At 39.3% G+C, this 27142-nt stretch overlaps 2 protein-coding genes across 4 annotated transcripts; both read left to right on the forward strand.

Moving 5' to 3' along the window:
- Window positions 1–532: 532 nt before the first annotated feature.
- On the forward strand, window positions 533–8964 carry dhcr7 (7-dehydrocholesterol reductase). 2 transcript variants are annotated; one of them, XM_034054319.3, is made up of 8 exons: window positions 533–684; window positions 3086–3198; window positions 3854–4076; window positions 4596–4686; window positions 5048–5261; window positions 5773–5977; window positions 7122–7253; window positions 7656–8964. In XM_034054319.3, exons 2-8 carry the CDS (start codon window positions 3092–3094, stop codon window positions 8118–8120), a joined length of 1437 nt encoding a protein of 478 aa, XP_033910210.3. In that variant the 5' UTR covers window positions 533–684; window positions 3086–3091; the 3' UTR covers window positions 8121–8964. The 2 variants fall into 2 exon arrangements, with proteins under 2 accessions (XP_033910210.3, XP_033910211.3); XM_034054320.3 differs by lacking the exon at window positions 533–684 and having other exon boundaries at window positions 3916–4076.
- A 229-nt stretch (window positions 8965–9193) lies between these two features.
- On the forward strand, window positions 9194–25205 carry LOC117432414 (histone-lysine N-methyltransferase PRDM9-like). 2 transcript variants are annotated; one of them, XM_034054318.3, is made up of 11 exons: window positions 9194–9817; window positions 10070–10117; window positions 18141–18230; window positions 18548–18819; window positions 19246–19307; window positions 19465–19721; window positions 19839–20501; window positions 21080–21160; window positions 21349–21453; window positions 22473–22538; window positions 23160–25205. In XM_034054318.3, the coding sequence occupies exons 3-11, from the start codon at window positions 18146–18148 to the stop codon at window positions 23297–23299; spliced, it is 1731 nt and encodes a 576-aa protein (XP_033910209.3). In that variant the 5' UTR covers window positions 9194–9817; window positions 10070–10117; window positions 18141–18145; the 3' UTR covers window positions 23300–25205. The 2 variants fall into 2 exon arrangements, with proteins under 2 accessions (XP_033910209.3, XP_033910207.3); XM_034054316.3 differs by lacking the exon at window positions 10070–10117.
- The last annotated feature ends 1937 nt before the right edge of the window (window positions 25206–27142 follow it).

A 27142-nucleotide genomic window follows, 5' to 3' on the forward strand; every position in this document is an offset into this window, starting at 1 on the left:
CTGAAGATAAAGATTCAAATGGAAGCTGGGGGGGAGTCTGCAGGGGGCAGGCAGCAGTGCCAGTGATCATGGAAGAGTGATGTATCTGGGCATCATCTGATTAACATTAGTACATTTAACAATTAGCCCATACAGTGTTAGTAATGTATTTATTATTATTATTATTATTATTATTATTATTATTATTATTATTATTATTATTATTGTTGTTGTTGTTGTTGTTGTTTGGCAATAAATACCACATTACATTACTAATATTCCGGTTTGGTGCGTTTTTTGTATTTGTTTCTGCAGCAGACGTGTCTTTGCCTGACCCAAAACAAATAGTATTATTGTTGCACATGTTGCCAAAGATTGTATACATGTTGGTGTAAACCGCACGCTAACCTGAAATGTAACGAATACCTGATCAAAGGCGGAGGCCGCTTCAGACGCGATCAGACGCTGGTGGTTTGATGCGAACCGACCAATCTGTTTCACAGCAGGGTTATGGTGCCTGTCCTAGCAGATAGGTGATTGGTCGGATGTTCTGTGCTCATTAACCATGCAGAGGAGGGGGTCTGGGCGATGTGTTTGTAATGCATCAGCGTTTGTACTTTATTGTTGAAGAACATCTGGAGGAGTATGGAAGAGAGCAGTTAGTTTATCAATAATAATAAAATTAAATAAAATTAAATCATAAAGGTAAGACAATTAAATGTGATCTCTTAGGCGAGTCAGCTATTTTATAAATAAAATATGTTTGAATTGGTTTATTTAAAAAAAAAATACGAAATGGGTTATTTGTTTTAACAGTGCTGTTATGTCAGCGTCTTTGTTTAACCACATCGTACAACCACCACAGCACAACAGGAGAACATTGAACATTTAATTTAAAGGAATTTTTTTTTTTAAATAGGGAGCTTGCAAATTGTGCACTGTTTTCTTAAGATATACTATAAACAAAACTGTCTTAGTACGTAGAACCTGGCAGCTGCATTGCGGACCATTTTCCATTCTATTGACTATTGTTTAGATTGTATTTTGCTCATGTCTGCTTTTCTTTGTGCCAGATCTGTTGCACGGTTAAACATATGACAATTGAGCAATGCGTCTTTGTCTTTGCAGTTGATGTTTTGAGTATTATTATTATTAGTATTTTTCTATTCTGACTGCCTCAGTCGAAAAAGAAGGCCTGTACAAGTACTATCACAGATTACAACTGCACAAGGCATTGGTTTTATTAAACAGCGAATCACGGAGACAACGGTGTTACGTAGTTTTCTTTATCCCCATAGAATTTTGTATCCCCGCATGATTCCATGCCTGTGCAGATGCAGTTTTTCAGTGCTGGAGTAGGGTGCGTGATATTCCTGTGCCCGAGTCCCGCTGTGCTCTCAAGCACTACCATTGAGTTATGCTGCAGTTTGCCACAAATATTAAAAACAAGACCAAACTAATTCTGTAGCAAAATAAAACAGCACATTTAACACCACTGGTTTTCTACAGTACGCTCAGCCTCCTGCGTTGCTCAATACACGAAACCCTTGATTAAAAGTAACCTTATAAGACTGTATTTTTCTTTTAAAACACATTTTCATTTTATTACATGTAAATACAGTAGCTGCATTTGTGACACTCGTTGTTATTACTATAGACATTAACTGCCAAGCTGAAAAACAACACGCCGATTGCCTGTTTGTTATGACTCAAATCCAATCAGAAAGCGCGTTGTATTCCTAGTATATATATATATGCGTATTATTGAATTTGGTGCAATAAATACTATGTGTAAAAAGGTAAGACTTCAACAAGTTGCTGCTGAGTCCACAGTTCTGGGTGCAAAGGTATATTCAGATCGGTCTTTTAGAGACAGGATTATTGTTTTAGAGGGTGTTTCCAGGGTGCCGTTTTTTAAGAACATGGCTGGTGCAGTTTTAGAGTAATGCTGGCCTGTACAATGAGGTAAAGGTTGGGATGGAGCTTTCAATGTCTTCATAACCTTCGCAGGCCTTTTCAGAGAAAGCAACCCTACAGTCTTAAATAAAGCCCAGGCAAAACATTCTGCTTGTTTTCCCCGGGATGCCTTCCAAGGAAGTTATTACTATGTGAGCAACCCCTTTCAAAATCAAGGAACAACAAAGCTACTGTGTTAGTATACCCGAGGTCCCATGAACACTGTACATCTCTTCCCTTTTCTTTTGTGTTTTATTATACATTAATTATGCTTTAAACACACCTTAAATAATTGGCTTCCTTGAAAACCCAGTGGATCCAGTTGTTTGTTGCAGTCAAGTTTTCACAGCTTTGATGCTAACATACTTTGTGAGCCTCGCCCGTTTTCAATCCTAGTGTTCCAATGGCCTTTGTATAACATGTCAGAATGTCACTTACAAGGAGCAGGAAATGCGTTTGTGATTGAAGTCTGGATCTGTCCTGATAGTGAAATTACAAAGGTGTCAAAACTGAGGTGTTACACTATGTGCATACTGTATTAGTACAAATGTACAGCAGTTTTCTAGGTAGTTTCCCTATAGCAACAGTAACAGTAGTGCTTTTCGTATAACCCTTTAACTGAGGTGCCTGACTACATCATTATACTATAAGAGAAGCACTGTGCTGTACCGTGCTGCTAAATCTGATGATTCATTGTTCATCTCCTCTTATCGTTGGATTTGGTTAAGCAGTGTTATCTTATCCAGGACATTGAAATCTATTGCAGGCATGCAGTTGACGTCTGGTGAATTTAAAATGATTGATCTGACTTTATGCAAGGACAGTCTCTCATCAAGTTGTGATGTAATTGCCTTTAACTTATGGTCTAGTAGTGTATGCTATGCACAGTACAAGTATATTATTGAGTGCAGTCGGTGGGTTTATGATAATGTTTTCAAGCTGGTTTATATTGCTATTTAATGTGTGTATTTACTATTTATCAAGCCAATATTAACTTAAAGTTGGATCCTAGTTTAACCGGAATTCTTGCCCTGCGATGGGATAGAGAAATTGCTTTTATCAGTTGCTTATTGTAAAAGTTGCCATTTGAAGCCATATTTTTGATACCTACAATGCAACGCAAACCGTTTCTCTTCTGGTCCCTCCTCAGGGGTAAATGGCTGCCTCCCAGTCATCAGGCACCACTAAACGGCGGAACAAGAATGTGTCAAACGGGGTCAGTGGCAGTGAGAAGGAGCAGCTAGGACAATGGGGCAGAGCCTGGTAAGAAAGCAGAGGTGCAACTGAATCCATCACTGCATCAAATATCCCACTTTGTGTATTTCACATGTGTTTACCACAAGTACAGTAGAAGTGTGTGATACAGGTGTACTCCATTTCCAGATATCATATTTGTAACCATTTCATTTACATTCTTGTATATAGGGGCAGTACAAAAAAAAACTGAGTGTGAGAAACTTTTGATACTGTACAGTAGCTTCCACTTTTGGTTAGGAAGTGCAAAGATAAGGGGATGTATATTGGGAATAGGAACTGTTAAATAATTCGGATGGGTTTATTTTTACAGTCCAGCATAACAACCAGGAAACCAAATCATTTAAATAATCTATTGTGCTTTTGTCCTTGTAATCATCCAGAAAAAAAAGAATAAAACATGAGGCAATGCTGTGTCACTGATCTCTTACAGAGCAGACTGCTGTATAAAGAGAGTCTTTAACCATTCGTGCAGTTTTATAATTAAAAACTACCATGCATTTAACCTGCCTTTGCATTCAAATTTAAATCCTTGGTAGTATTGTTATTCAAAAAATCTGCACAACTTGCATAGCAATAAAATAGAGCTTTTAAAGAAGCCCTTTTTTAAAATGCCCTTGTACAGTGTAAGGTGCCTAGCTGAACCCTGTTTTTCTTTTTGCAGGGAGGTGGACTGGTTCTCGCTCATCAGCGTCATCTTGTTGCTTTGTTTTGCTCCCTTCATAGTGTTCTATTTTGTGATGGCCTGTGACCAGTACGACTGCTCTGTGACGGAGCCTGTAGCGGACTTGTACACAGGGAAATCCAGTCTAACAGATATCTGGAATCGGGCGCCTTCCTTTACCTGGACCGCTGCAAAAATCTATGCCATCTGGGTTACCTTTCAGGTCGGCATCTCTGTCACATTAACTCCTTATTAATCCCGTGGCGGTTTCACCCCAGGGCTGGAAAAACATTGCTCAAAGGCAGTTTTGTGAATGGAGCCCAATGTTTTGTAATTCACTCCTTTATAAGAAACGAAGATGATATTCACACAATACATTCTGTTTTCTATATGGCATAGTCCCTTTAGACCCAGCCATAGTGCAACCGTAGATTTGTCAGCTTGTAACAATGGCTATTCAGTGCAGTATGTGTATGGTGTTCGTCTGCTGTGTGGATCCATTCAGCTCAAAATGGATGGGATTTTTATGGAAAGCCTGTTTCGTGGAACAACCCTTTCCCCCTCGTTTATCATCTTATTTTAATGTCACTAGTTCCACCCCCATCATTACCATGTTACACCTTGGTGTTTGTCACCCTTTATCAGTCATGTACGCATCCTCAAAACAATGAACCAATTCACAGAGAGCAATCAAAAACTGCTGAATTTTAATATTGCGTCTGTCCTCCCTCTCGACTCTCAGATTGTGCTGTACATGTGCCTTCCAGATTTGTGTCACAAGTTCCTGCCAGGATATGTGGGCGGGGTTCAGGAAGGTGCACGCACCCCGGCAGGTGAGGAGAGCACAGTTCAGTGGGCTTTGAAGCCAGAAATTGATATTCAGAGTCCAGTACAATACATAGCAGTTGCTGCCATAGTCATTCCAGGGGTATCACTTATATGTCGTACCACAGTCTAAACTGTTTATATTCCAAAAATAAAAATAAATTGCACTAAGCAGTTTCTAAAAAAAAAAAAAAAAAGGTAATGAATGTCTTATTATGTTGCATTTAGCTATATGTGGTATTCATTTCTTTCAAAGGGATAGATGTGTTAATACATTATCATGTGTTTTGCTTTTTAAAATGCCTGTTTTTTTTGTTGACAGCACTTCTCTTTTTAATGTTTTTTTTAATTGTTTGTCTTGTCTTGTAGGTACAGTAAATAACTACGAGATCAATGGCTTACAGTGCTGGATTGTAACTCATGCACTCTGGTTTGCAAATGCCTACTACTTCAAATGGTTTTCCCCTACTATCATTTTTGATAACTGGATACCACTGCTTTGGTGCGCCAATATCTTGGGCTATTCTGTCTCCACTTTTGCTTTTATTAAGGCGTATTTGTTTCCCACAAATGCAAAAGACTGGTAAGTGCTTTAAACTGCAGCCTGAAAATCTTTCAGTCCAAATGTAGCAACTACAGTTCAGCCTTCACATTCTGCCTCATTGCAAAATACAAACTGGCTTCGCTCCTTAACAGTGTTCCGTGCCAGTAGAAATTGGTGGCCTTTGCCCTGCATTGCATGTCAAATCCCTGCCACTTTGGTTATGTAAGGAGAAAAGAAAATCAATGTCTGATTCCTCATTTTTATCTCAGTGGTTAGGGTTTCCTGAGTATTTCCTTACTGTTTAGTAGAGATGTCTTTGAGGTTTTTCAGTGTGGGTTTAGTTTTAGTTCCCATTTTGGATGCTTCTTTTATGACAGCTATAGTTTATACTAGACACCCGATAGACACAGTATGCGCAGAAAGACTTGCTCTTCTATGATTAATGCCAGGAATGAATGAAATGCAAATATCATTGGGGTTGAAGCTACAGGAACTAGTAATATACAGTCTTGAAATGGAACCAGTTTGTACTTGTTCTTAAATTCTTCAGTAAATTCACTGGGAACTTCTTCTACAATTACATGATGGGAGTGGAGTTTAATCCCAGGATTGGGAGCTGGTTTGATTTTAAGCTCTTCTTCAACGGACGTCCTGGAATCATAGCCTGGACCCTCATCAACCTCTCCTATGCAGCCAAACAGCAGGAGCTCTATGGTCAGGTGACCAACTCCATGATCCTGGTCAACGTTCTCCAGGTAAGGGTTCAAACAAGTAGTTGGTACAAAATGTACCTTCTAGGGCTCAGTTTGATCCATGGTCTTGAATGTGCTAGCTTGCAAATACCTGGAGATCTAACCTGTAGTTATAAGCAGGGATACTAGGAATCTGTTTGATGTGGAATAACACGGAAAAACATGGATTTTCTCTGATTACATGGAAAAACTGATTTTCTATGTTTTCAGAGATGTTTTTAGTTTTGCACTTGGGGAGGGGCTTTTTTGTTTGTTTGATTGATAATAACCAAATCAAAACACGTATAATATATAAACATTAACACAGGCAACTTTGCCTTAGATTTACATAAACATACCTGTCCAATAAAACTGCTTCCGGTATTCAAGTTCAGTTTACTTCAGTTTCAGAGCTGTTCAAAGATGCCGAAAACAGTTACAGTTCAAGAATAATTAAAGTTATCAACTAAAAATACAAGAAAGAGACACGACAAGTATAACAAGAACAACAATAAATACTTCCTGTGTTAACTGTTACCCAATAGTACTGTTTGTGTGTCTTATAATGTGGCTGGGAAAACTCATTTTTAGCCCTTTTATTTTACTTGCTGAATAACACAGATTTTTCTTTTTTTATTGTGGAAAAGTAGGATCCCTGGTTATAAGTGACAAGTTTAAATTACCTTTATCCTTGAATTTAGCAGAAAATCAGTAAAAGCTTTGAGCTAATTGACATTCCCAGTGGTTTTCTATTTCTCACTACTAGCTGTCAATAATTGGCATGTCCATCCTTTGCATAAGCCCAGGTAAACCAGCAGCCAGTATTTCACTAAAATCATGTGAAAATAGCTGGGTCATTGTACAGGATTTATTGAACTTAAGACAGTGTTCCACTAGTCTGGACCACTCTGCTTGTGACAGCAGAAGCAGAATGTGCTTATTGCGAGGGCTTCTCAAAATACTTTCAAATGTGTCGTGATGATTAAGGTGCATACCCTAGTGAGCTGAGAATAGTCGCATTCTGTACATTACAGGGCAGACTGAGAACATTATCTTCAAAAGCAGGCAGTGGCAATTATCTTTGAAAGGTGTTTCACTATTTCATCTCCACAAAGATTTGCATTTATTAGAATGAGTGCTAACAGTCTGCTTTTGCTGCTTTTGACAGGGTATTTATGTATTGGATTTCTTTTGGAATGAAGCCTGGTACCTGAAAACCATTGACATCTGCCATGATCATTTTGGGTGGTACCTCGGTTGGGGGGACTGTGTGTGGCTCCCCTTCCTCTACACGCTACAGGTATGTAACAGCTCAAGTGATCTTGATAGCCACTAATCATAGTTATTTATGGAGGATAATAACAACGGTAGGGGAACATTTGTTAGTGCATTACAGATCCCTACTGTATAACGCAGATTACACTGTGAGGATATTAACTTTCAACATGGTTAGCACCTCTGGTTTTGTAATATGGAGGAGTTGCCGTCATCAGACATGGAATTAGAAAATCAAACGCAATGTAAATGACATTTAGCCAAAAGCAAGCTTAGAGACAGCTTCTGTAGGGGTAAATTAGTAAATAGCAAGGAATTCAACTCATATACTTATGTAGACGTCAGAAAATTGATAAAAGAAAGTTGAATAAATAAATGTCGTAAAGTAATTTACTAAATACCCCCCCAACCTAACCTCCACCCCCAGGGCCTGTACCTGGTCTACAATCCAGTCCAGCTTTCTACTGCTAATCTTGTTGGAGTCCTACTCTTGGGCCTCGTTGGCTACTATATCTTCCGGATGACCAATCATCAGAAGGACCTGTTTCGCCGCACTGACGGCAACTGCAAGATCTGGGGCAGGAAACCAGCGTACATCGAGTGCTCCTACAACTCTGCCGACGGCACGAAACACCAGAGCAAGCTCATGATCTCTGGCTTCTGGGGGGTTGCGCGCCATTTCAATTACACCGGTGACCTGATGGGGTCGCTGTCCTACTGCCTGGCTTGTGGTTTCAGCCACCTCCTTCCTTATTTCTACATCATCTACATGACAATCCTGCTGGTGCACCGCTGTATCCGTGATGAACACCGCTGCTCCAGCAAGTACGGCACGGACTGGAAGCGCTACACAGACGCAGTGCCCTGTCGGATTTTACCTGCCATTTTCTAGAATTCACATTTTACATCAGGGATGGAATTAACACCCCCATTGCATAGCGGTTTGATCCATTCCTGCTTTTGCTATGAGTTTAATCAGACGCTTGTTGCCTCTACACTGTGGCTAATCAAGCTTGTATTAAAACCTGGAATGGGTGAAGCTGCTATGCAGTTCGAGTCTTATTTCCATCCCTGTTACATTACATTTATATTGTGTATCGGAATTTTGTTGTTGTTGTTGTTGTTGTTTTTTTCTTTGTTTTGGTTTTTGGGAGGAGGTTATTGGGTGTGATTGAACTATTATAGGAAAAGGCTACCATCTCCCAAAATGGGACACCACATAGAAAACCAAGGTAAACAACCAAAAGAAACCTGAAAGCTTACATATTTAATAATGGATAAAATTCGGATGCTGCCAGATTTAGCTTGGTTTTCATGTAGATAGTCATATCTGTCTAAAGGAATATAACCAGCAATGTCTTGTATTTTAACAAAAAATAATACAGGTATGTGCCTGATCTGTTCAAAGTCTTTGTGACTCAAAATTGTGCCTTTTTTATTTTTGTTTCACAAAACATACTTTGTTTTCAAATCCAAAAATTGAATTTACAAATTTAGAACCATGGGACCCTTTAAAATAAATAAATAAATAAATAAATAAATAAATCTCTATTTGTTTTTCTAAACCAGTTTTTGTCAATAAAATAAAGTGTAATATTCATTAAACTGTCTTCTTTAATATTGTAGAACAGTTTCATGAATACAAAAAAAAAAAACATGTTATATTATTCACAAAAATAGCTGCTGCACAACATTGTGGTGAGTTTGCTGTAAAAAAATAAATCACTATTTCAAAACTTTCTGTTTCACTATGTCATGCTACTGTGTTTAACATTTGAGATTTTGTGTATAGTTTTGTCATTAAAATGCACACTGAAATAGCCCTGTAGTCAACGACATTTATTTATGTCATTTATAACACCCAACATAAAACATCTGCAGTTTCAAGTAGCCTAATGACTCTATTTATGACAATGACTATGGGAATGAATACATATTCAAACAAAAATGGTTCACTTAAGAACAAAACAATTATAAATGTGTAACACTTTACCACTGTACAGTCTAGAGTTACCATACTTTGGAAAAACTATTAATATATAGCAATCCCCTTTTAAAAACTCTTCAGTCCGTTGGTAAACATGTTGCAAATCTGCTTCATTGACCAAGCTGGCTAATGAATAACTCAAAGAGGACTGACTGCTTCTTCATCAGTATCTTAACATTTATTAGGGACTAAATAAAGCTGATGAGGAACAATGGCATTTTTCTTTGCATAAAGCTTCTCATTTTATATGCAGTGCTCTCTTGCATACATAAATACATGTATTCGTGTGTATTGACTGATGTAAAATGTCACATATATACTGTATATTGCATTGCAAACATTCAGCAGCAGCGCCATTATAAAATACAGTTGCTGGTGGTAGGTAGTAAACCTATTTTTCTCAAATATCGTCTTTTTATTTCCGCCGACCTAAATAATTTTGCCCAAGCCAGTCTGACCTTGATCTGTGTTATTTTAAATAAAGTTATGCGCCTATGGTCTCTGACTCCGTGTGTTTTGTTCATCTTGGCGCGTTTAAATAAAGTTATCCAAGAAGTAGGCTGGTTGCTAAGGAGGGGCAGAGAGCTGCTGCTGATATAGAGGTTTGTGTTTACGTTTAAATAAGCAAGGCATTTAAAAATAACACCGAAGATGAGGGAGCGGGGATATGCAAGACACTGGAAACGACCATCCAATGAGTGCATATTCATTTTAAGTATTAAAATATTTGGAAGTTTCATGGATCGAAGTGTAGTGTGTATGAAGAAGACAAAAGCAGACAGGTCTGGCACTGGCAGTCACACAGGCAAGACAGCTGATGTTACTGACGACTGTACTGTATTATTATATTACAGGCTTTCCTCGCAGCGGTTTGTGGTCGCTGAAAACTCCGTTAATTAACGGTACGATGTCCTCATTTATCAACAGCTCGCTGCAGCTTTTGTACGATACCGGGCATGAAATGAAATTAAAAGAGATTCAATGATCAGATTTTTGGCGTCTGTTTTTTGGGCAGAGCTGTGGAAGTGATTTATCTTGTATTCACCAGAACCAAATAGTCAATGTTAATAAAAGCCAAGCTCAAGAATTTGGTTTAAATTATTAAAATGTCATTCATACAAAAAATATACCAAGCTCATTCAATGGAAATGTAACTTTTTTTTTTTTTTAAATTAATTTATTTATTTTTACTTTTGATAAACCACCGAGATCAAACTACTGGCAATCGCAAGACGTTTTAATGATCAAACTTTATATGGACCTATAACCAAGTACACCTTGAGCTTGCTGATGTTCAATCTGATATTGATGACTGATCGGTTGAACAAACCAGACTGACCTAATGCTAAAGAGTTTGTGTTTTCTTTTTTAATATACGTGATACACCTGCTGCCGCTTCTACTCTCTCTCTCTCTCTCTCTCTCTCTCTCTCTCTCTCTCTCTCTCTCTCAAATTCTCAAATTGGCTTTATTGGCATGACAATAAAAATAATTGTGTTGCCAAAGCACATACATGGCATAACCAACTCAAATATACAGACAAATAATTTTTCTTAATACTAACAGTATCCCTCCTCCCTCTATATTAATACAGTAAACAGAATCCCTCCCTTCCCCTCTATATCAAACAGTACCCCCTTCCCCCCTCTATATTAAACAGAATCCCCCTCCCTCCCTCTATTAAACAGAATCCCCCCTCCCTCAATTAAACAATACCCCCTCCCTCCCTCCCTCCCTCTTTCTATATTAAACAGAATCCCTCCCTCCCTCCCTCTCTCTTTTCCCTCTCTAGTGTGACGTGTTCACGGTCTGTCCCTCAGGCTATGACAGGTCTCCACGTATTGACCGGCCAGTCTGGCTGTGTGTTTGTCTTCCCCCAGCAGGATTGACAGCTTCTGGGTATCACACATTTTTGGGAATTCTGGGACTAAATCACAGAATTTGGGGAAGAAAATGTCCCTTATGTTTTTATATTTTTCACAGTGTGTCAGGAAGTGAATCTCTGTCTCGACCTCTCCTGTCTCACAGTGACCACAGTGCCTGTTCTCCCTGGCCAGCCAGGTTTGCCTCTGTCGGCCTTTTTCAATGGCCAGGTTGTGGTCACTGAGCCGGTATTTGGTCAGGATCTGCCTCTGCTTTGTGTTTCTGACAGTTACCAGGTATTCTGCCAGGGTGTAATTTCTATTTAGGGTCCGATAGCACTCTAGTTTGTTTTGTGTTTTAGTGTTTGTATCCCAATGGTCCAGATAGGAGTGTTTCAGGTGTTTTATAATTTGGTTGACACTAATTGGAATTGTTTTTGCAGTGCTGTCCTGAAGCTGACTGATGTCAGTGTTGCTCAGCTCAGTGAGCTTCAGGACCAGCTGGCTGAGGGGACTCTTTTCTGGGCTGAGCTCTTGGTATTGCAGGGCTTTATGATGGAGTGAGTTTGGGTCACTAGTTTTTAGATGAATCCAGTATTTTAATGCTCTTTTTTGGATGTTAATAATCAATGGATAAAGGCCTAATTCAGCCCTGCATGCATTGTTTGGTGTTTTTCTTTGTAATCTCATGATGTTTTTACAGAACTCTGCATGCAGGGTTTCTGTGGGGTGTTTGTCCCATTTTGTGTAGTCCTGGTTGGTGATTGGACCCCACACTTCACTGCCATAGAGAGCAATTGGCTGAATTACACTTTCAAAAATTTTGAGCCAAATTTTGACGGGGGGATTTATATTGTAGAGCCTCCTCTTTATGGCATAAAAAGCCCTGCGTGCTTTCTCCTTTAGTGCATTCACTGCCAGGTTAAAGCTCCCTGACGCACTGATGGTCAGACCCAGGTATGTGTAGCTGCTGGTGTGCTCTAGGGTGGTGTTACCTAGAGTGAAGTGGTACTTATTTCCCTGAGATCTGTCTTTCTTCTGGAATATCATGACTCTGGTCTTGTTCATGTTTACTGCCAGGGCCCAGGTCTGACAGTACTGCTCTAGCAGTGCCAGGCTCTGCTGCAGCCCCTGCTCTGTGGGTGACAGCAGGACCAGGTCATCTGCATAGAGCAGAAACTTGACTTCAGTGTCATGTAGAGTGAGGCCAGGGGCTGCAGACTGCTCCAACACTGTGGCCAGCTCATTGATATAGATGTTGAACAGTGTTGGGCTCAGACTGCAGCCCTGTCTCACCCCACGCCCTTGTGTGAAGAATTCTGTTCTTTTGTTGCCAATTTTCACACCACACTTATTTTCTGAGTACATCGATTTTATGATGTCATAGACTTTACCCCCTACACCACTTTGAAGAAGTTTAAGAAATAGTCCTTTATGCCAAATTGAATCAAATGCCTTTTTAAAGTCTATAAAGCAAGCGAATATTTTTCCTTTATTAGTTTGATGGACGTGTTTATTGATTAGGGTGTGTAGGGTGTAAACATGATCAGAAGTGCGGTGTTTTGGTAGAAATCCAATCTGACTCTTACTCAGGACACTGTGTTCGGTAAGGAAGGCCAGTATCCGGGCGTTAATGATACTGCAGAACACCTTCCCCAGATTACTGCTCACACAGATGCCCCGGTAGTTATTGGGGTCGAATTTGTCTCCACTTTTATATATGGGTGTTATAAGCCCTTGGTTCCAGGTCTCAGGGAAATACCCAGCTCTCAGTACAAGATTGAGGAGTTTGAGCAGGGCCTCCTGCAGCTTGGGGCTGCTGTGTTTGAGCATCTCAGCGTTGATGCTGTCAGGTCCACTTGCTTTTTTTGATTTGAGGGCCTTGAGTTTATCACTCAGCTCCTCCACCGTGATTGGGGTGTCGAGGGGGTTCTGATTGTCCTTAATACAGGATTCTAAATTTTTTAGTTTTTCACAAATGGCATTTTGAGTTTTTTGTTCTTTGTTTTGTATTTCTTTGTAAAGGTTTTCAAAATGTTTTTTCCAAATGTTTCCATTTTGGATGGCCAATTCTTCTTTTTTTGTTGAATTTAGGTTGTTCCAGGTTTCCCAAAAATGATTTTGGTTTATTGACTCCTCAATTTCGCTGAGTTGTTTATTAATATGGTCTTGTTTTTTATTTCTTAGAGTGTGTTTGTATTGATTCAGTGCCTCACAGTATCTGAGGCGTAAATCTGGGCTGTCTGGATCTTTATGTTTTTGATTGGATAGCTGTCTTAGTTTTTCCCTTCTAGTTTTACATTCTTCATCAAACCACTTTTCTTTTAATTTATTCTTTTGGTTGTTTTTCCGATTTACTATTTTTAATTTAGATTTTTCTGCTGCTTTTCTAAATATGTTATTCAAATCTTTTACAGCCAGAGTTACTCCTGTTTTTGTGTGTTGATACTGTGTGTTTTGAAATGTGTGTATTAGGGTTTCTATTTCATTGGTGCCAATTGCTTCTTTGTATATTTCTGTGCTGTTTGGAGCCCATCTGTAGGAATGGTTTAGATTGTACAGCTTACAGGGCTGTGTCTGTGTGTTGTTGATCTGCTCTGTTCTTTTTATGAACACAGTGATTTGACTGTGATCTGACAGGGGGGTTTGTGGTCTGACAGTGAATGCATTAATAGAGGAGGGGTCCAGGTCAGTGATGGCATAGTCCACCACACTGTTACCAAGAGCTGAGCTGTATGTAAACCTACCTAAAGAGTCCCCTCTGATCCTGCCATTCATGATATAGAGGCCTAGGCCTTGACAGAGATTCAATAATTGTCTCCCATTTTTATTTACCACACTGTCATGGCTATTCCTGTTTGTGGTCATGTGCGTGTGGTATAGAGGGGATTGTCCGAATATGTGGCTGTTCCCCTGTGTGTTCATGAAGTCAGGCAGAGTGCCTGTTCTGGCATTAAAGTCACCGCAGAGCAGCACACTTCCCTGGGCCTGGAAGTGGCAGATCTCTGTCTGGAGATCATGGAAGGTGTCTTCCTTGTAATAAGGGGAGTCCGATGGGGGGATGTAGGCTGCACACAGGTAGATATCTGTTTGGCAGGTGACAATGCTATTACTCATTTTTAGCCACAGGTGGGTCTCTCCTGTTCTTATTGGTCTAATAGAGTCGGTGAGCTCCTCTCTGTACCACACAATGATCCCCCCTGAGTCTCTGCCACGTTTTACGTGTGAGTGTTTCAGGGAGGGCACTATAATCTCCCTGTAGCCTGAGGGACAGTGAGTGGACACATCAGCACGGCACCACGTCTCGTGGAGAATAATTATATCTATGTTATTTATATTTCTGATGAATTCAGGGTCTGTGCTCTTCAGCCCAAACACTGACGAACACAAACCCTGAATATTCCAGGAGCTAATTGTAAGCGATCTCATATTTATAATTTAAGCTATTTATAATTATTATCTAGAATAAAATATAATGTCAGAAACATTGAACATAAATCAGTAACATGTTTTACACTATTAAGTATTTTCTTATTATTTGTATTATTTTCTTATTCTAATTATTATTAGTTGTACATTTCTTTTCTAATACATTTAGAGTGGGGTGTACTTAGCTCATGATTTTGAAAATTAAGTTCAGGAGCTGCCGTATCTCCCCCATCTCAGAGCTGGCTAGGGTCCTTGGTTTGGAAGCAGCTGCTGCATAGCTGTGTTGCTGCTGCTCTGTCTGACTGCTGTGCTGGAGCTGCTGCTGTTCCTGGATCCCTCTGGGCTGGGCTCTGTTGGGCTGGATCCCTCGGTGCTGGGCTCTGCTTGGCTGGGCTCTTCTGGTCTGTTGTAGTGTGTGCTGCCGGTGTCCAGGCTGCAGAGGCTGGTGTTCTTGGGGGGGTCTCCTCGTAAGCACAGGGCTGCGCTGTCCTTGGTGGTGGTCCGGTGTGCTCCTGTTTCGGGGGTGGCTGGCGGGGTCTCGGCCCATGGCAGTGTCCTTTAGGTTTTTGGCGAAGATCCTAACGCCTTCCTGGTCGAGGTGTACATGGTCGTACAGGTGCAGCGTGCTCAGGGTGGGGTGGTGTGCCAAGTGGACATTAGGCAGAAGGGCACAGCCTCTGGAGATGTCACTGTTGATCCTCTGAATAGTGTGCTGGGGGACGTCCTCTCTGGGCAGCAGGGTGGAGATCACTATCTTCGCACCAGGGAACTCCTTTGTGGCCTTCTCCGCTACTCTCCTTACCGACTCGGCCACATCTTCCCCCTGAGAGCCCAGGTCGTTGGTGCCAGTGTGGATGATAATGTGCTCGGGGTCTCTCAGGGTCGACTGGCACAGCAGCTGGAGCGCCCTTTCTGTAGTTGGGCACCAGAATTTTGCTACCCGGCTGCTGGGGAAGAGTCTTCGCTGGTTCAAGTACTTCCCGTTGGAGTCGATAAGAATGGCTACCTTGGAGCTGTATATTTTATTAGCCTGTCTACTCGAGGGAGTCTGTGTCTCTGGGGCAGTGTGTGTGATGTGGGAGGGAGGGGCAGTGTGTGTGGTGGGGGAGTGGGGGGTAGTGTGTGTGGTGGGGGGGAGTGTCTCACTGTCGGGGTGTGCTGGGGGAGTGGGGTGTGTGTTTGGATCAGTGTGTGTGGTGGGGGAGTGGGGGGTAGTGTGTGTGGTGGGGGGGAGTGTCTCACTGTCGGGGTGTGCTGGGGGAGTGGGGTGTGTGTTTGGATCAGTGTGTGTGTGGGATGATGTGGTGTGTGTATCGGTGTCGGTGTCAGTCAGACAGGCCCTGCTTGCTGGAGCTCCTGTGTTCTTGGGCTGGCTGTGGTGTTGCTGTTCTGGGTGGGGGGGAGGAGGTGTGACTCTGAGTAGCTGCTCTCTCAGGCTCTGTATGCTCCTCTCTTTGCGCTGCAGCTCCTCTCTCAGCTTGGCCAGCTCGTTTCTCAGGGCCTCGTTGTCCTGCCGCAACTCTCCCATCTCAGCTCCCAGCTCCCTGATGGAAGCCCTGGCCTCGTTCCTCACCTGCCTCACCTCGTCTCTTATCTGCTGCACGAGGTCGTTCTCTGTCAGCGTGGTCAGGGTGAGCTCCTTGAATTCTGCAAACTCCACCTCCAGCAGTGAGAGGCATTCCTTCAAGTGCTGCACTGTGCTGGGCAGTCTGGGGGTGAGCGGGGGGGTGCGGGGGGCTGCAGTGGGGGAGCTGCAGGGGGCTGTGTCTGCAGTGTGGGGGCTGCAGGGGGCTGTGTCTGCGGTGTGGGGAGCTGGCTGCTGTTCTGGGTCTAGTACCTCTGGATTTTTTTTCTCCTTCTCAGCCAGTTCTTTTAGAGCCTGGAAATCTTTCTCGAATAGTTCTAGGCTGGCCTCAGTTCCCTGAATCATAATAGTGCCATTATAAAACACATTGATGCTGAGCCTTGTGCTGTCAGGGTCAGTTTCATCTCCTATACGCAGTTGCCTTCCTTTGCAAATCCCTCCCAGCTTGATATTACTATGTGCTGTGCAGAGGGCTGTGTGCCAGGCAGTGGGGTGCTGTGTATAGAACAGCAGGTTGGTTTTGGTCCTCTTGCCCCCAGCCAGGCTGCAGTCTGTTATCAGTGTCTCTGGGGACTCCTTCATTAGCTTGTTCTTATACAGCTTCTTTGCCTTTGCACTGGTGACCTCATCAGGGTATCGGATTACACTGCTAGTCTGGCCCCTCCCACTCTGCAGGTCTAAATTGATACATTTATCCATTCCGACCAACTGCCAAAAACCAACCGGTTTCAGCTGCTTTCAGTGACTGAGAGTTTTTAGCTATTAGGTTTTAGTTAATTTGTTATATTAAAAAGGCTTACCTTTTATTTTCCTCTTCAGTTCTTTTCTTTTTCTTTCTTTCTGTTTATTTCAATTTGTCTGTTTCTTTCTATTTCTTTCTGTTTCTTTCTCTTTCTTTCTGTTTATTTCTCTTTCTTTCTGTTTCTTTCTGTTTCTTTCTTTCTTTCTCTTTCTTTCTTGTTTAATTTTCCTGGAGGTCTTATTTCTTTTCTTTTCCTCTTCAGTTCAGTTCTTTTCTTTTGCTTTCTTTCTATTTCTTTCTTTCTCTTTCTTTCTTTCTTTCTTTCTTTCTTTTTCTTTCTTGTTTAATTGTTTAATTTTTCCTGGATGTCTTATTTCTGTAGTAAAAGTTTTCCATTTGTTTTTTATTTGTTCTTACTGATTTATATTCTTAATTCTCATAATTAAATTTACTCTAGATTAACATTTTTTTAGTTTAAATTAAGAGCTCATCTTGCTGCTGCTGCCTCTCTCTCTCTCTCTCTCTCTCTCTCTCTCTCTCTCTCTCTCTCTCTCTCTCTCTCTCTCTCTCTCTCTCTCTCTCTCTCTCTCTCTCTCTCTCTCTCTCTCTCTCTCTCTCTCTCTCTCTCTCCATGTCCACAATACAGTTTGCCACATATGCCATTTGAGATTTAAAAAACATTAAATAGCCTGGGATAAATGTTGCTGGGTACAACCAAGGATTGTGATACCTTTCGTTCAAAATATACAGGAACCATGTCTGTATAAAAATACATACATTGCATGCATTCTACAGCAGTGCCACTCAGTTAATTATATATATATATATATATATATATATATATATATATATATATATATATATATTTATATATATATATTAGTACAGTAATATGCCCCAGCCATAGGTTTCTAATTCCCCACCGAATACACCTTACCATAGATAGAAAACTACAGGGCATGTTGCAGTAGAATAACAACTTAAAGAAAAAAGAAGGTTCAATGAGTGCTAATCAAGGATTTAAAATCAGATTTCCCAACTTGCCTCTAACTAGCACAAGCACCCTTCTGTTTTCATCTGTTGAAGATAGTATACTTCAATCTGGAATATGTACATACTGAATTGACTTTAAAAGTGTAAGACCAAGGAATAATAAGCACACTATAAGGGAGACTGGTGATAATGTTTCTAAAGCTAATAGAGAAGAAGCAAAATTGATTGATTGGTTTGCACTCCTTTGAGCATCTGAATTTCTTTATCTAATAATAATACTGTACATGTTGCAAATGAACTGTGCCTGTTTTCCAGACCACATGGACACTGATCAACAAAATAAGATGTATAAAACCAAAGATCATGGAGTGAACCAAAGTAATGCTAATCAAGAGGATTTTTTATGTAAGTAGTATAATGTGGTTGTGAATGGTCAGAGGTAATTTTTTTTTTTTTTTCACCTTGCGTTGCCATTTACAGATTATGTAAACCACACAGTGACACTACACAGTCCAACACTAAATTAAAAGTTACAAATATGGGTATATAATATATAGGACAAACTTTTATATGGATATTAACTCATGTTGTAATCTGTCCTTACTAATACGATTAGTAGTTCTGGACAATATATTTAGTCATCATCAGCCAGAATGAATGTACATTGGCCAGGTTTTTCAGAGGTGGGAATTTACCTTTAGTTTTTTGTTCCTTTATTGTAGTCTGTGAAGACTGCCAGGAATATTTTATTGATACCTGTCCTGTACACGGCCCTCCAGTTTTTCTTCACGATACTCCAGTTGAAATGGGAACACCCTGCAGGGCTTTTTATACAATTCCATATGGACTTGCTGTTGGACCATCACGGAATCAAGAGGATGGGCTTGGGGTCTGGTGTACAGTAATGACCATCCCAGCTGGAGTTTTATTTGGTCCCTTTGAAGGTGAGCCCAATGTGGGTGAAGAATCCCCTACAAAACTCTTTGCACAGATGGTGAGGATTCAATATTTCATTTGTTTGTTAATGAATTTACATTATTCGTATGAGAAAAATATTTGTGGATCTGGTCTATTATGGGGTTAATTCAACCACCAATGTGAGCCCAAATCCCATATACAAAATATGCATTAAAGGAACAGTAAGATAAAATCATTCAAAGTAGTGCTTTCCTTAGTTCAAATTCCAGTAAAACAATTCAATAAGAACAGCTGTTTGTTATTCTAAAACTAATACACATATGAAAATGTATTTTTTTTTTTCTAGTGTTGCAGTTAGATTTATTAGGCTTGTACTGATGCATTATGGAAGAATTATATTCTTGCAATCGATATTGAGATTGCAATACCATAATTAGTATTACACCCAGATGACATTGCAATGCCTAAATACTGCATGTATTTTTTATTTTTTTTATTGTAGATTAAACACCGGTCCATGGGCTGTTTGAGTTCAATTGCAGAATCAAATTTAAACTGGATGAGGTGAGTTAAGATTTGTAAAGCGTTTTTAAACTTGTTTACTGTACATACCAACTCCAATTATGTTAGATTTACCTTGCCTTGAGGAAAAAGATTTCTGATCTACAGGATATAATTATTTATTTAAATGGTTTAATACAACAAGATGTCTATTTCACAGGTTTGTAAATCATGCAAAAACACGGGAAGGGAAAAATCTGGTCCTGTGTCGGTACCGTGGTAGAATCTATTACCGTGCATGCAGGCCAATTGAACCTGCACACGAACTGCTAATCTGGCATGAAGAGGGCCATGTCCTCCCGTCAAAGACGCATCGGCTACTGAAACAAATGAATGTAGTAGATTCATCTTCCCAGACTGGAACAGATGCCTTCTCTGCAAAAGTGAAAAGGGAAAATAAGCTCACACTTGAAAATGGTAAGTGTTGCTATATTTTTTAAATCTCAGAAATCCATAGGTGATACATTTGCCCCTTTTACTTTGTTTTCCGTCTACTGCTGTTATTTATGTGTGTTTATATTTTTCACTGAGAAGCAGAGGAAACTGATAAGACTCTGAAAAAGTGGAATTCTATTGAAAGAAGAAAACCCCAGATAAAAGGAGGGATGGCATTGGGGCCCAATGAAAAGATTCAAGCGGAATTATCAAAGAGCAGCAATTACAAGATTTTGGCCCAAATGAAAGGTTTTTTTGTAAAAGAAACCAATAGTATCAAGGTCAAAAAAGCAAGTGAAAACCCTGTCCAGTACAACTGTGGATCAGTCATAAACACCACAACAAACTATAAGCTTAAAAACAATCTGGATACAGCTGAACAGGACGGGGCAGCTGTTCAAGGACTTTTGAAAGTGTGCCATAAGGAGAAGAACCGGTTATCGTGTGAATATTGTGGGAAGCTTTTTACACTTAAGGCACGTTTGACTATGCACATTCGCACACACACAGGGGAGAAACCGTTTGAATGCGATATCTGTGGCAAGGGCTTTGCCCAAAAAACGAACCTCACAGAGCACAGACGCATTCACACAGAGGAGCGGCCTTATGTATGCAGTGTGTGCAGCAAACGGTTCAACCGCAGTACGCATCTCAAGATTCATTTCCGCTGTCACACGGGAGAGAGACCCTACACCTGCCCTAAATGTAATAAAGGATTTATGGACTCTTCTACACTACGGAAACATGTAATGTATCATTTAGGTAAGCAAGCACCCTACCTATTCCTTCCCGGTGCCAGTGAAAGCAAGTCTGTCCACAATATCTGCCTTCCTAATTCCCTGCCCACTAGGACTATAGTTGGTTTTTAGACACAAAAAAGGTTAATGGAATTTCATGTGGGGTCAAAAACATGCTTCTGTTCAGTTTGAGTTTATTTAGGCTTTAACTACTTGTACTGCATGTTTGAGCAACTTTTGTACTCCCTAGTAATTGTCTTTAGCATACTTGAGTTGTTTAAAGCTTATATTTTAAAGCAAAGACGATTGTGGGCAACAAGGTTTTTCTGCTATTGTGGCCTACTCAAAACCCCAAGCAACTGTGGGATGTCTAAGTTCAGTCAGGGCTGTCCCACCTGCAACATAAGGGACCAGTTTTGAAAGTACTGTATTATCCACAGAACCAGTAGGTCTGACTGCTTCCCCTCACAAATTCCTGAGTGAACCAATTGGAATATGGTACTGTATATAATGGAAGGAATCTAGCTATGTGTTTTTAAACAGCTACTAGATTGCAAAATAGATGATTCCCTATTTAATAGATTACATCTTTGAACTGCACAGGAAAGAACAAAACAAAACTTGTACCTGTGGACCCCGAGCCATATGAAACTACGCAGAATTATAATATTGAAGATTATAAAGGTACGTATTACAGTTAAATCATGTAGAAAAGGGATGTGCGATTCTGTAGTAAAGTGTCAGAGTTCTGTTATTACACACAGGCTTAGTATTTGTATACACCTTAACCAAAGTATTTCTAAAATAAAACACATTTAATTGTATATGTAACACCTACAGCCTTTATTTTATTTTTTTATTTTATTTTTTAGCTTGCACCAAATCGTATTTTCCAAAGACACACGTGAATGCAGATTCACAGCGACACTTTGGCAGTGAAGACAGTATGTACACAAATGAAGACGAAAAGCAAGAAGGTATATCATTTTAATATTGATGTTGCAGGTTGAGTTTTAGGAACAGTAACATGTCTGTTGACCTCTAACCCCCAACCAACAGCTCTTCTTAATTATGTTAAAATACAATACCCAAAATAGGAAGAAAAAAAAAGAATTTAAAAGGAATAACTATTTGTGGCAAAAAATGTGCGTTGTGCATATTTGTATTTGTGGAAGGTGACATTTATTTATGTATTTATTTTCATCAGAATCAAATGATGGATTTACACAAGATGACAATGTTGTTCATACTGGTTGTGAGGATTCAGTCAGCAGTGACTGTGGTGAGAAAACAAAGTGGACACATGTTCTGGTCATAATGATTCACAGCAGGCAGAAGGAGAGGCAGCATCTGGGGACAGTACTAGTTGTATTTGTGGGCTGTGTGGAAGGAGTTTTACCCAGAAGCGTTTATTGTCCCAGCACATGCATAGCCATAAGGGAGAGAGGCCATTTTCCTGTCGCAAATGCAGAAAGTCGTTCTTTGAGAAATCAAACCTTAACGAACAACTCCGCACACACACGGGTCACAGGCTTTTTATTTGTAGCTTCTGCGGTAAAGGATTTTATCGTAGCACTCACCTGAAGGTGCACATCCATTGTCATACTCGGGAGAAACCTTACAAGTGTCAGCGCTGTCACAGAAACTTTGCAGATTTTTGTTGGCAAGGAAAACTTTCAGTGTACACCTTTTACCAAAGTGAATAATCAGTTTCATTTTAATAAATCACTTTTCACATCCATTTACAAGGTACCGAAATTGAATAGTTATTTTTCAGTCTTTGTAAGACAACAGAATTTGCATTTTATTTTGAATTTACTAAATGAATAACATATTGCAGCAAACTTTGTCTGCAGTAAGAGGATTATGCAGTAAGAGGTAGTGGCTGTGTGTGGCATTAGACAAGAATGTAACTAGAAAAATATGTTCAGGTAAAGGTGTGGCTACAGGGTTTTAACTAGTTTTTCAACTTTTTTGTTTTGTTTTGTTTTTGAAGCGTTCTCTAAAGCCCAGATTGTCGAGAGAAGGTCTGATGGAAGGGAGGAAGAGGAGAATGATAAAGGTTAACCAGTTTAACAATTACATTTTGAATTAAAAATAATTTGTGATTCTGTAAGAATAAAAACCCTGTACAGGTTTGTGGTGGAGAATTTGTTGTTCATTTTTCTCCGTTTAGACAGCGTGCTTATCAAATATATTGCTATCCTGACTATAATTGTCATTAACTTCAAATGCAGGTGATTTTAATAAGCAATCCATCTCACAAGGGCAGTGTATCCCAGTGTATATATTTTAATACCCATTTAACTCCAGTTCAACCCATTCAAATATAATTTTGGTTGCCCTGAAATCGATAATCAAGCCTTTTTACAACATACATAAACAAGGGTTCAAGTTCAGTGGTTACTGAATTGCTATCCATTTATTAAGAACAAATCAATTAAGACTACCACGACTATTCCCGGATACGGGTACAAATTGTCATGGGGCAAAACAGGCAACAAATGCCACAGCAAGAAACAGGGTTTAGATCTAGTTTACTGTTGGCTCTCAATTTGTACTCTATATGTTAGTAAGTATAAATATTTAAAGTAGTATTGTATGTTCAGTATATGTGACACGTTCATGCATGTACAAATCATTTCTAGTGATGCGTTTTAGAAAATATTTTTGTCTTTTACAGATTCCAGCAGTTTATCACGTAAGGAAACCCCAGAAGCTGAATGTGCCAACAGTGAAAGTGTAGAACAAAATTCAGAAGACCCGTGGTCTGAGGAATACGCATTAATATCAGAAAGTGGAACGTACGTAGATAAAGAATGAGTGTTTGTAAAATACAAAACTGGTAGAATGTATTGGGAGTGCTTGGAGGTTAATTGCAAAGTTTCCTTTCTAACATGATTTACCAGAGGTGGCCAAACCGCGGCTCTTGGGCAGTTCAAGTGCGGCTCCCGGTGAAATGCTGGATGACGCACACTTTGCAGCTTGAATTAACCGATGAAAAAATAGGGGAGACCGGGGCTAGTTATGACGCCAAGTGAAAGCCAGATGTGCAGTCGAAAGTAAATTTCATAATTTAAAATTAAGAACTCGTTCATTTCGTGGCGACAATGGCAACGAGTAATAAACAAACGTATGAGACTTTAAACCAGACTGGGAGGAAGAGTATGCTTTCACTGAAAACAGTGGTAAACCTGTGTCTCATCTGTAACAAATCACTTACACACTGTAGTCTGTACAAGGCGAGCAACCTCAAATGTCATTATTAAACAAATCACAACACATTTTCATCTGAATATCCTCCTGGGTCAGACTTAAGGCTCCTTTCGCCGTTCAGTAAAGAAGCTGATTCAACGACTCAAGCGAGTTTTGTATGGCAAGCATGGAATATCGCTCGTGCCAAACGTCCTTATTCAGATGAATTCATCTTTTTATAAAATTGGAGTGTTGGCACAAGACTAGAGAATGCATGTTTAAATCTTATATTGCAGGTCTAAAATTATTATATTTACATATCTTACATCTCGTCATGAGCAGGTACTGTAATCCCTTTCAAAATAAAAAGTGCATTTGTCATCTACAAAGCACTCAAATGTATTTAATACATGCAGCACTCAAAACCCAGGAAGAGCTTGTCAAAAAGAATCCTTACAAAAATGTGTCTATGTGGTGTTTTTGGTGAAATCAGGTCAGTTATTGTATTTTGCTTCATAATAACTGAATAATAGTGTGTAATACATACAGTATAAACAGAAATAATGGAAAAAACACTAGTGTGTTACATTTAAATTTTAATACACTGCAGATCTATAATACAATAGAAGTTACACCCAACCTGTAGGCTCTGCAGTGTTCTATCCCTTGTTCTTGTGTATTTTACTGCCATCAGGAGGTAGCCTAACAACTCTGTACTGCACAACAATGCTAGTATTTAAAATGTCTTGCTTGCAAACATTCCATGTTTTACAGTATGTGTCTTGTGGCTATCAACCATATGGAAATTTTGGTATGTGGCTCGTATGGTCAGTAAGTTTGGCCACCCCTGTGATATACAATACTGTATATACTGTATTTTCTTTCTACTTTGTTTGTAGTTTAACATGTCTTTTTCAAAGACAAAGCTATACACCCTGCTGCATATTTTTTATTTTCCTAAATGTTGACCTTCTCAGTATTCAAAGCCATGTTTTTGTGGTGTGAATAAAAACATGCAGTATTCATCATGCCATGATTAAGAATGTCTTTCCAGTGCTAATAAGGGATCTGCAATTTGCCTTTAATGAAATGCAGGTCTGTTTGTATCAAAGGTTGTATTTGTAATACTGCAGTTGCCTACAAAAGGAGAAGAGGAAAATTAAGTGAACCGCTTTTGTGATTTAAACAGTTTGTAACTTAAAAGTGCAAAAAGCCTAGTGGTACAACCAGCAAGTGTTTTAAATGCTATTGTCATCAAAGCAAATAGTAATGCTAAAATTTGCAGTTTTAATTTAAAATCAAGGAATATAAATACCTTATAGGAAATTGTTTCCTTACTCATATGAATGTCCGAATTTTGATTGAGAATAAAAAAATCTATGGAACGTAATCTTGAGTTTGTTTGTTTGTATTTTTTACTTGATGTAAGTAACAATGATACAAAAAGGCAGGACAAATTAGCAGCAGTGTTTCCCGTTTGCTAGTTTCCATGAGTTGGTGAAAAAAGCTGATACTGTGTTTTCAAAATCTGACACATCAACATTTTTCTTGACGACCATAACACATATTTCATCCCTTGCTAAAAATAATATCTGTGGACGAATAGCTTTTGTGTGGTCTGAAAAAGTATGTGTTCCAGTCCCTCATTCATTTTTCTGATCAAATACAACAAGCAGTTTATTTGGCAAATCATTTCCACTAGGGAGCAGTAATTTACAGTCTTTTATTTTAAGAAACCATGAAAAAAAAAATTAAAAAATAGAAAAACAGCAAGCAATATGTGACATGTGACATTCTCCATGGTTAGAAGGCAAATCAAAAATGCAAGTTATCTGCATGGTCCTCAAATTTATTTTTATTAAACCAATGACGTGACTCATCAAATTGTTTTGACCGGCAGAATCTTCTCGTTGTAGCCTCAACCTGTCAAATCTCAGAAGAACCTTGCAGTTGAAGTTTACTCCACACACATGTAATAACTATATAGACAAAAATAAATAAGCAACACTCATCTCATTATGAAAGGGCAAATTTATTTAAAGCATTTTTATCCCTCCCTATATAAAAAAATATGTTTGTTTTAACCCAACAATAATAAATAGAACAAGCCTGTAATTTCTCAGGCTCCTGAAGTACAGTGGTACAATCAATGACCAGATTCACAATACAGCAAAGGCACTCGCATTAACTGAACTCAGCACATTGGCAGGAAACAAGATCTGGACGGTCTACAGGTACACTATTGGCTTGGTACTTCACAAGGTGTTGTAGTGTTCTATACCAGAGCTGGAGCTTACAGGTCTCATACACAGTAGGTCACTGATTTCTGGAAATGGCAAAATCCCCCAAAATATTCTGCATAGCTTCGTTTTTCCCGAACTCATGTATTTTATACCAAATCTGCAATTTCTCTCCCCCATCCCATTTCCAGAAATTATTGCCCCTTGTGAAAATGGTACATGCAGTAGTGTTCTTGTATTCTCAGCTATATCACACTCCATTTCCTTGCCACACATTTCTTGAATAAATGAAAATAACAGCTAATTGTACTTTCCATCATTACTATGAATAAGACAGCTGGGGAGAGGGGGTGCTACAGAGTATCGCATGGTCTTGTTTCTGTTACAATTGAAACAATTCCATGTTTAAATTCTTCTGAGGTTTCTGTAATGAGATGCATTATAGACAAACATTACACAACATACTTTTGTGCTCCTTAACATTTTTTTTTTTTGGTGTTGGGGGGGAGGGGGGGAATTCAAACAATTACTCCCATTGGAATTTAAATAAATCTAATAAAAAATATTGTGCAACATTACTTGGTGCACATGTCTGGCTTTAAAATTGCATCAGTTTCGATTTCTATTTATTTTTTTGGTATTTTTAATAACCAAAACAAACAGCATTATCAAAAAAAAAAAAAATTAAACAAGTACTAAAATGGTCCTTCAAGTACTTTAAATAAATTGATTCTTAAAAAATATATGCATGCACCAAATTGGCAAAGGCATATTGTAAAATACTGGGGGTGAGGGACTGGGTCTACTATCAATACAAGGTTCCCCTAAATAACCCACAATCAGTTACACTTGCTCCCTGCCATCATGCATCTCATTTTAGAAATGGGGTTTTAATCCTAAACTAACATTTTCAAATAATTCACAAAAGGATTGGGTTAAAAGTCCAGTGAGCTGCAGTAGGAAAGACTTTTTTTCTGTGGATCATGCCCTGTAAAATTTGATTTCTACACTTCTACAGTAAGTTGTCCTACAGGCTTGATAAATATGTGACCAGAACATGCATTAGAAGACATTTTCAAAAATTTAAATACCTTGTAGCCATTCATTCATTCTTCTCTCTCCATATTCCAAGAATTTGAGTGCCCATTTATTTCTAATCACTGTCCCTTGAGATGTGGAACAGTGTTAATAAGGTGAGTATTTTTTTTATTTTAGATCTGGTCCCAGTTTT

This window comes from Acipenser ruthenus, chromosome 27, assembly GCF_902713425.1.
Source record: "Acipenser ruthenus chromosome 27, fAciRut3.2 maternal haplotype, whole genome shotgun sequence".
Taxonomy (NCBI): domain Eukaryota; kingdom Metazoa; phylum Chordata; class Actinopteri; order Acipenseriformes; family Acipenseridae; genus Acipenser; species Acipenser ruthenus.

Excerpts from the sequence above, each read along its gene's own strand:
- LOC117432414 (XM_034054318.3), top strand. The coding sequence starts at position 18,146 with ATGGACACTGATCAACAAAATAAGATGTATAAAACCAAAGATCATGGA. Across the intron at positions 18,231-18,547 it reads TAATCAAGAGGATTTTTTAT|TCTGTGAAGACTGCCAGGAA; the intron begins GTAAGTAGTATA and ends CCTTTATTGTAG. Across the intron at positions 22,539-23,159 it reads GGAAGAGGAGAATGATAAAG|ATTCCAGCAGTTTATCACGT; the intron begins GTTAACCAGTTT and ends TGTCTTTTACAG.
- dhcr7 (XM_034054319.3), top strand. The coding sequence starts at position 3,092 with ATGGCTGCCTCCCAGTCATCAGGCACCACTAAACGGCGGAACAAGAAT. Across the intron at positions 5,262-5,772 it reads CCCACAAATGCAAAAGACTG|TAAATTCACTGGGAACTTCT; the intron begins GTAAGTGCTTTA and ends TAAATTCTTCAG. Across the intron at positions 7,254-7,655 it reads CCTTCCTCTACACGCTACAG|GGCCTGTACCTGGTCTACAA; the intron begins GTATGTAACAGC and ends CTCCACCCCCAG.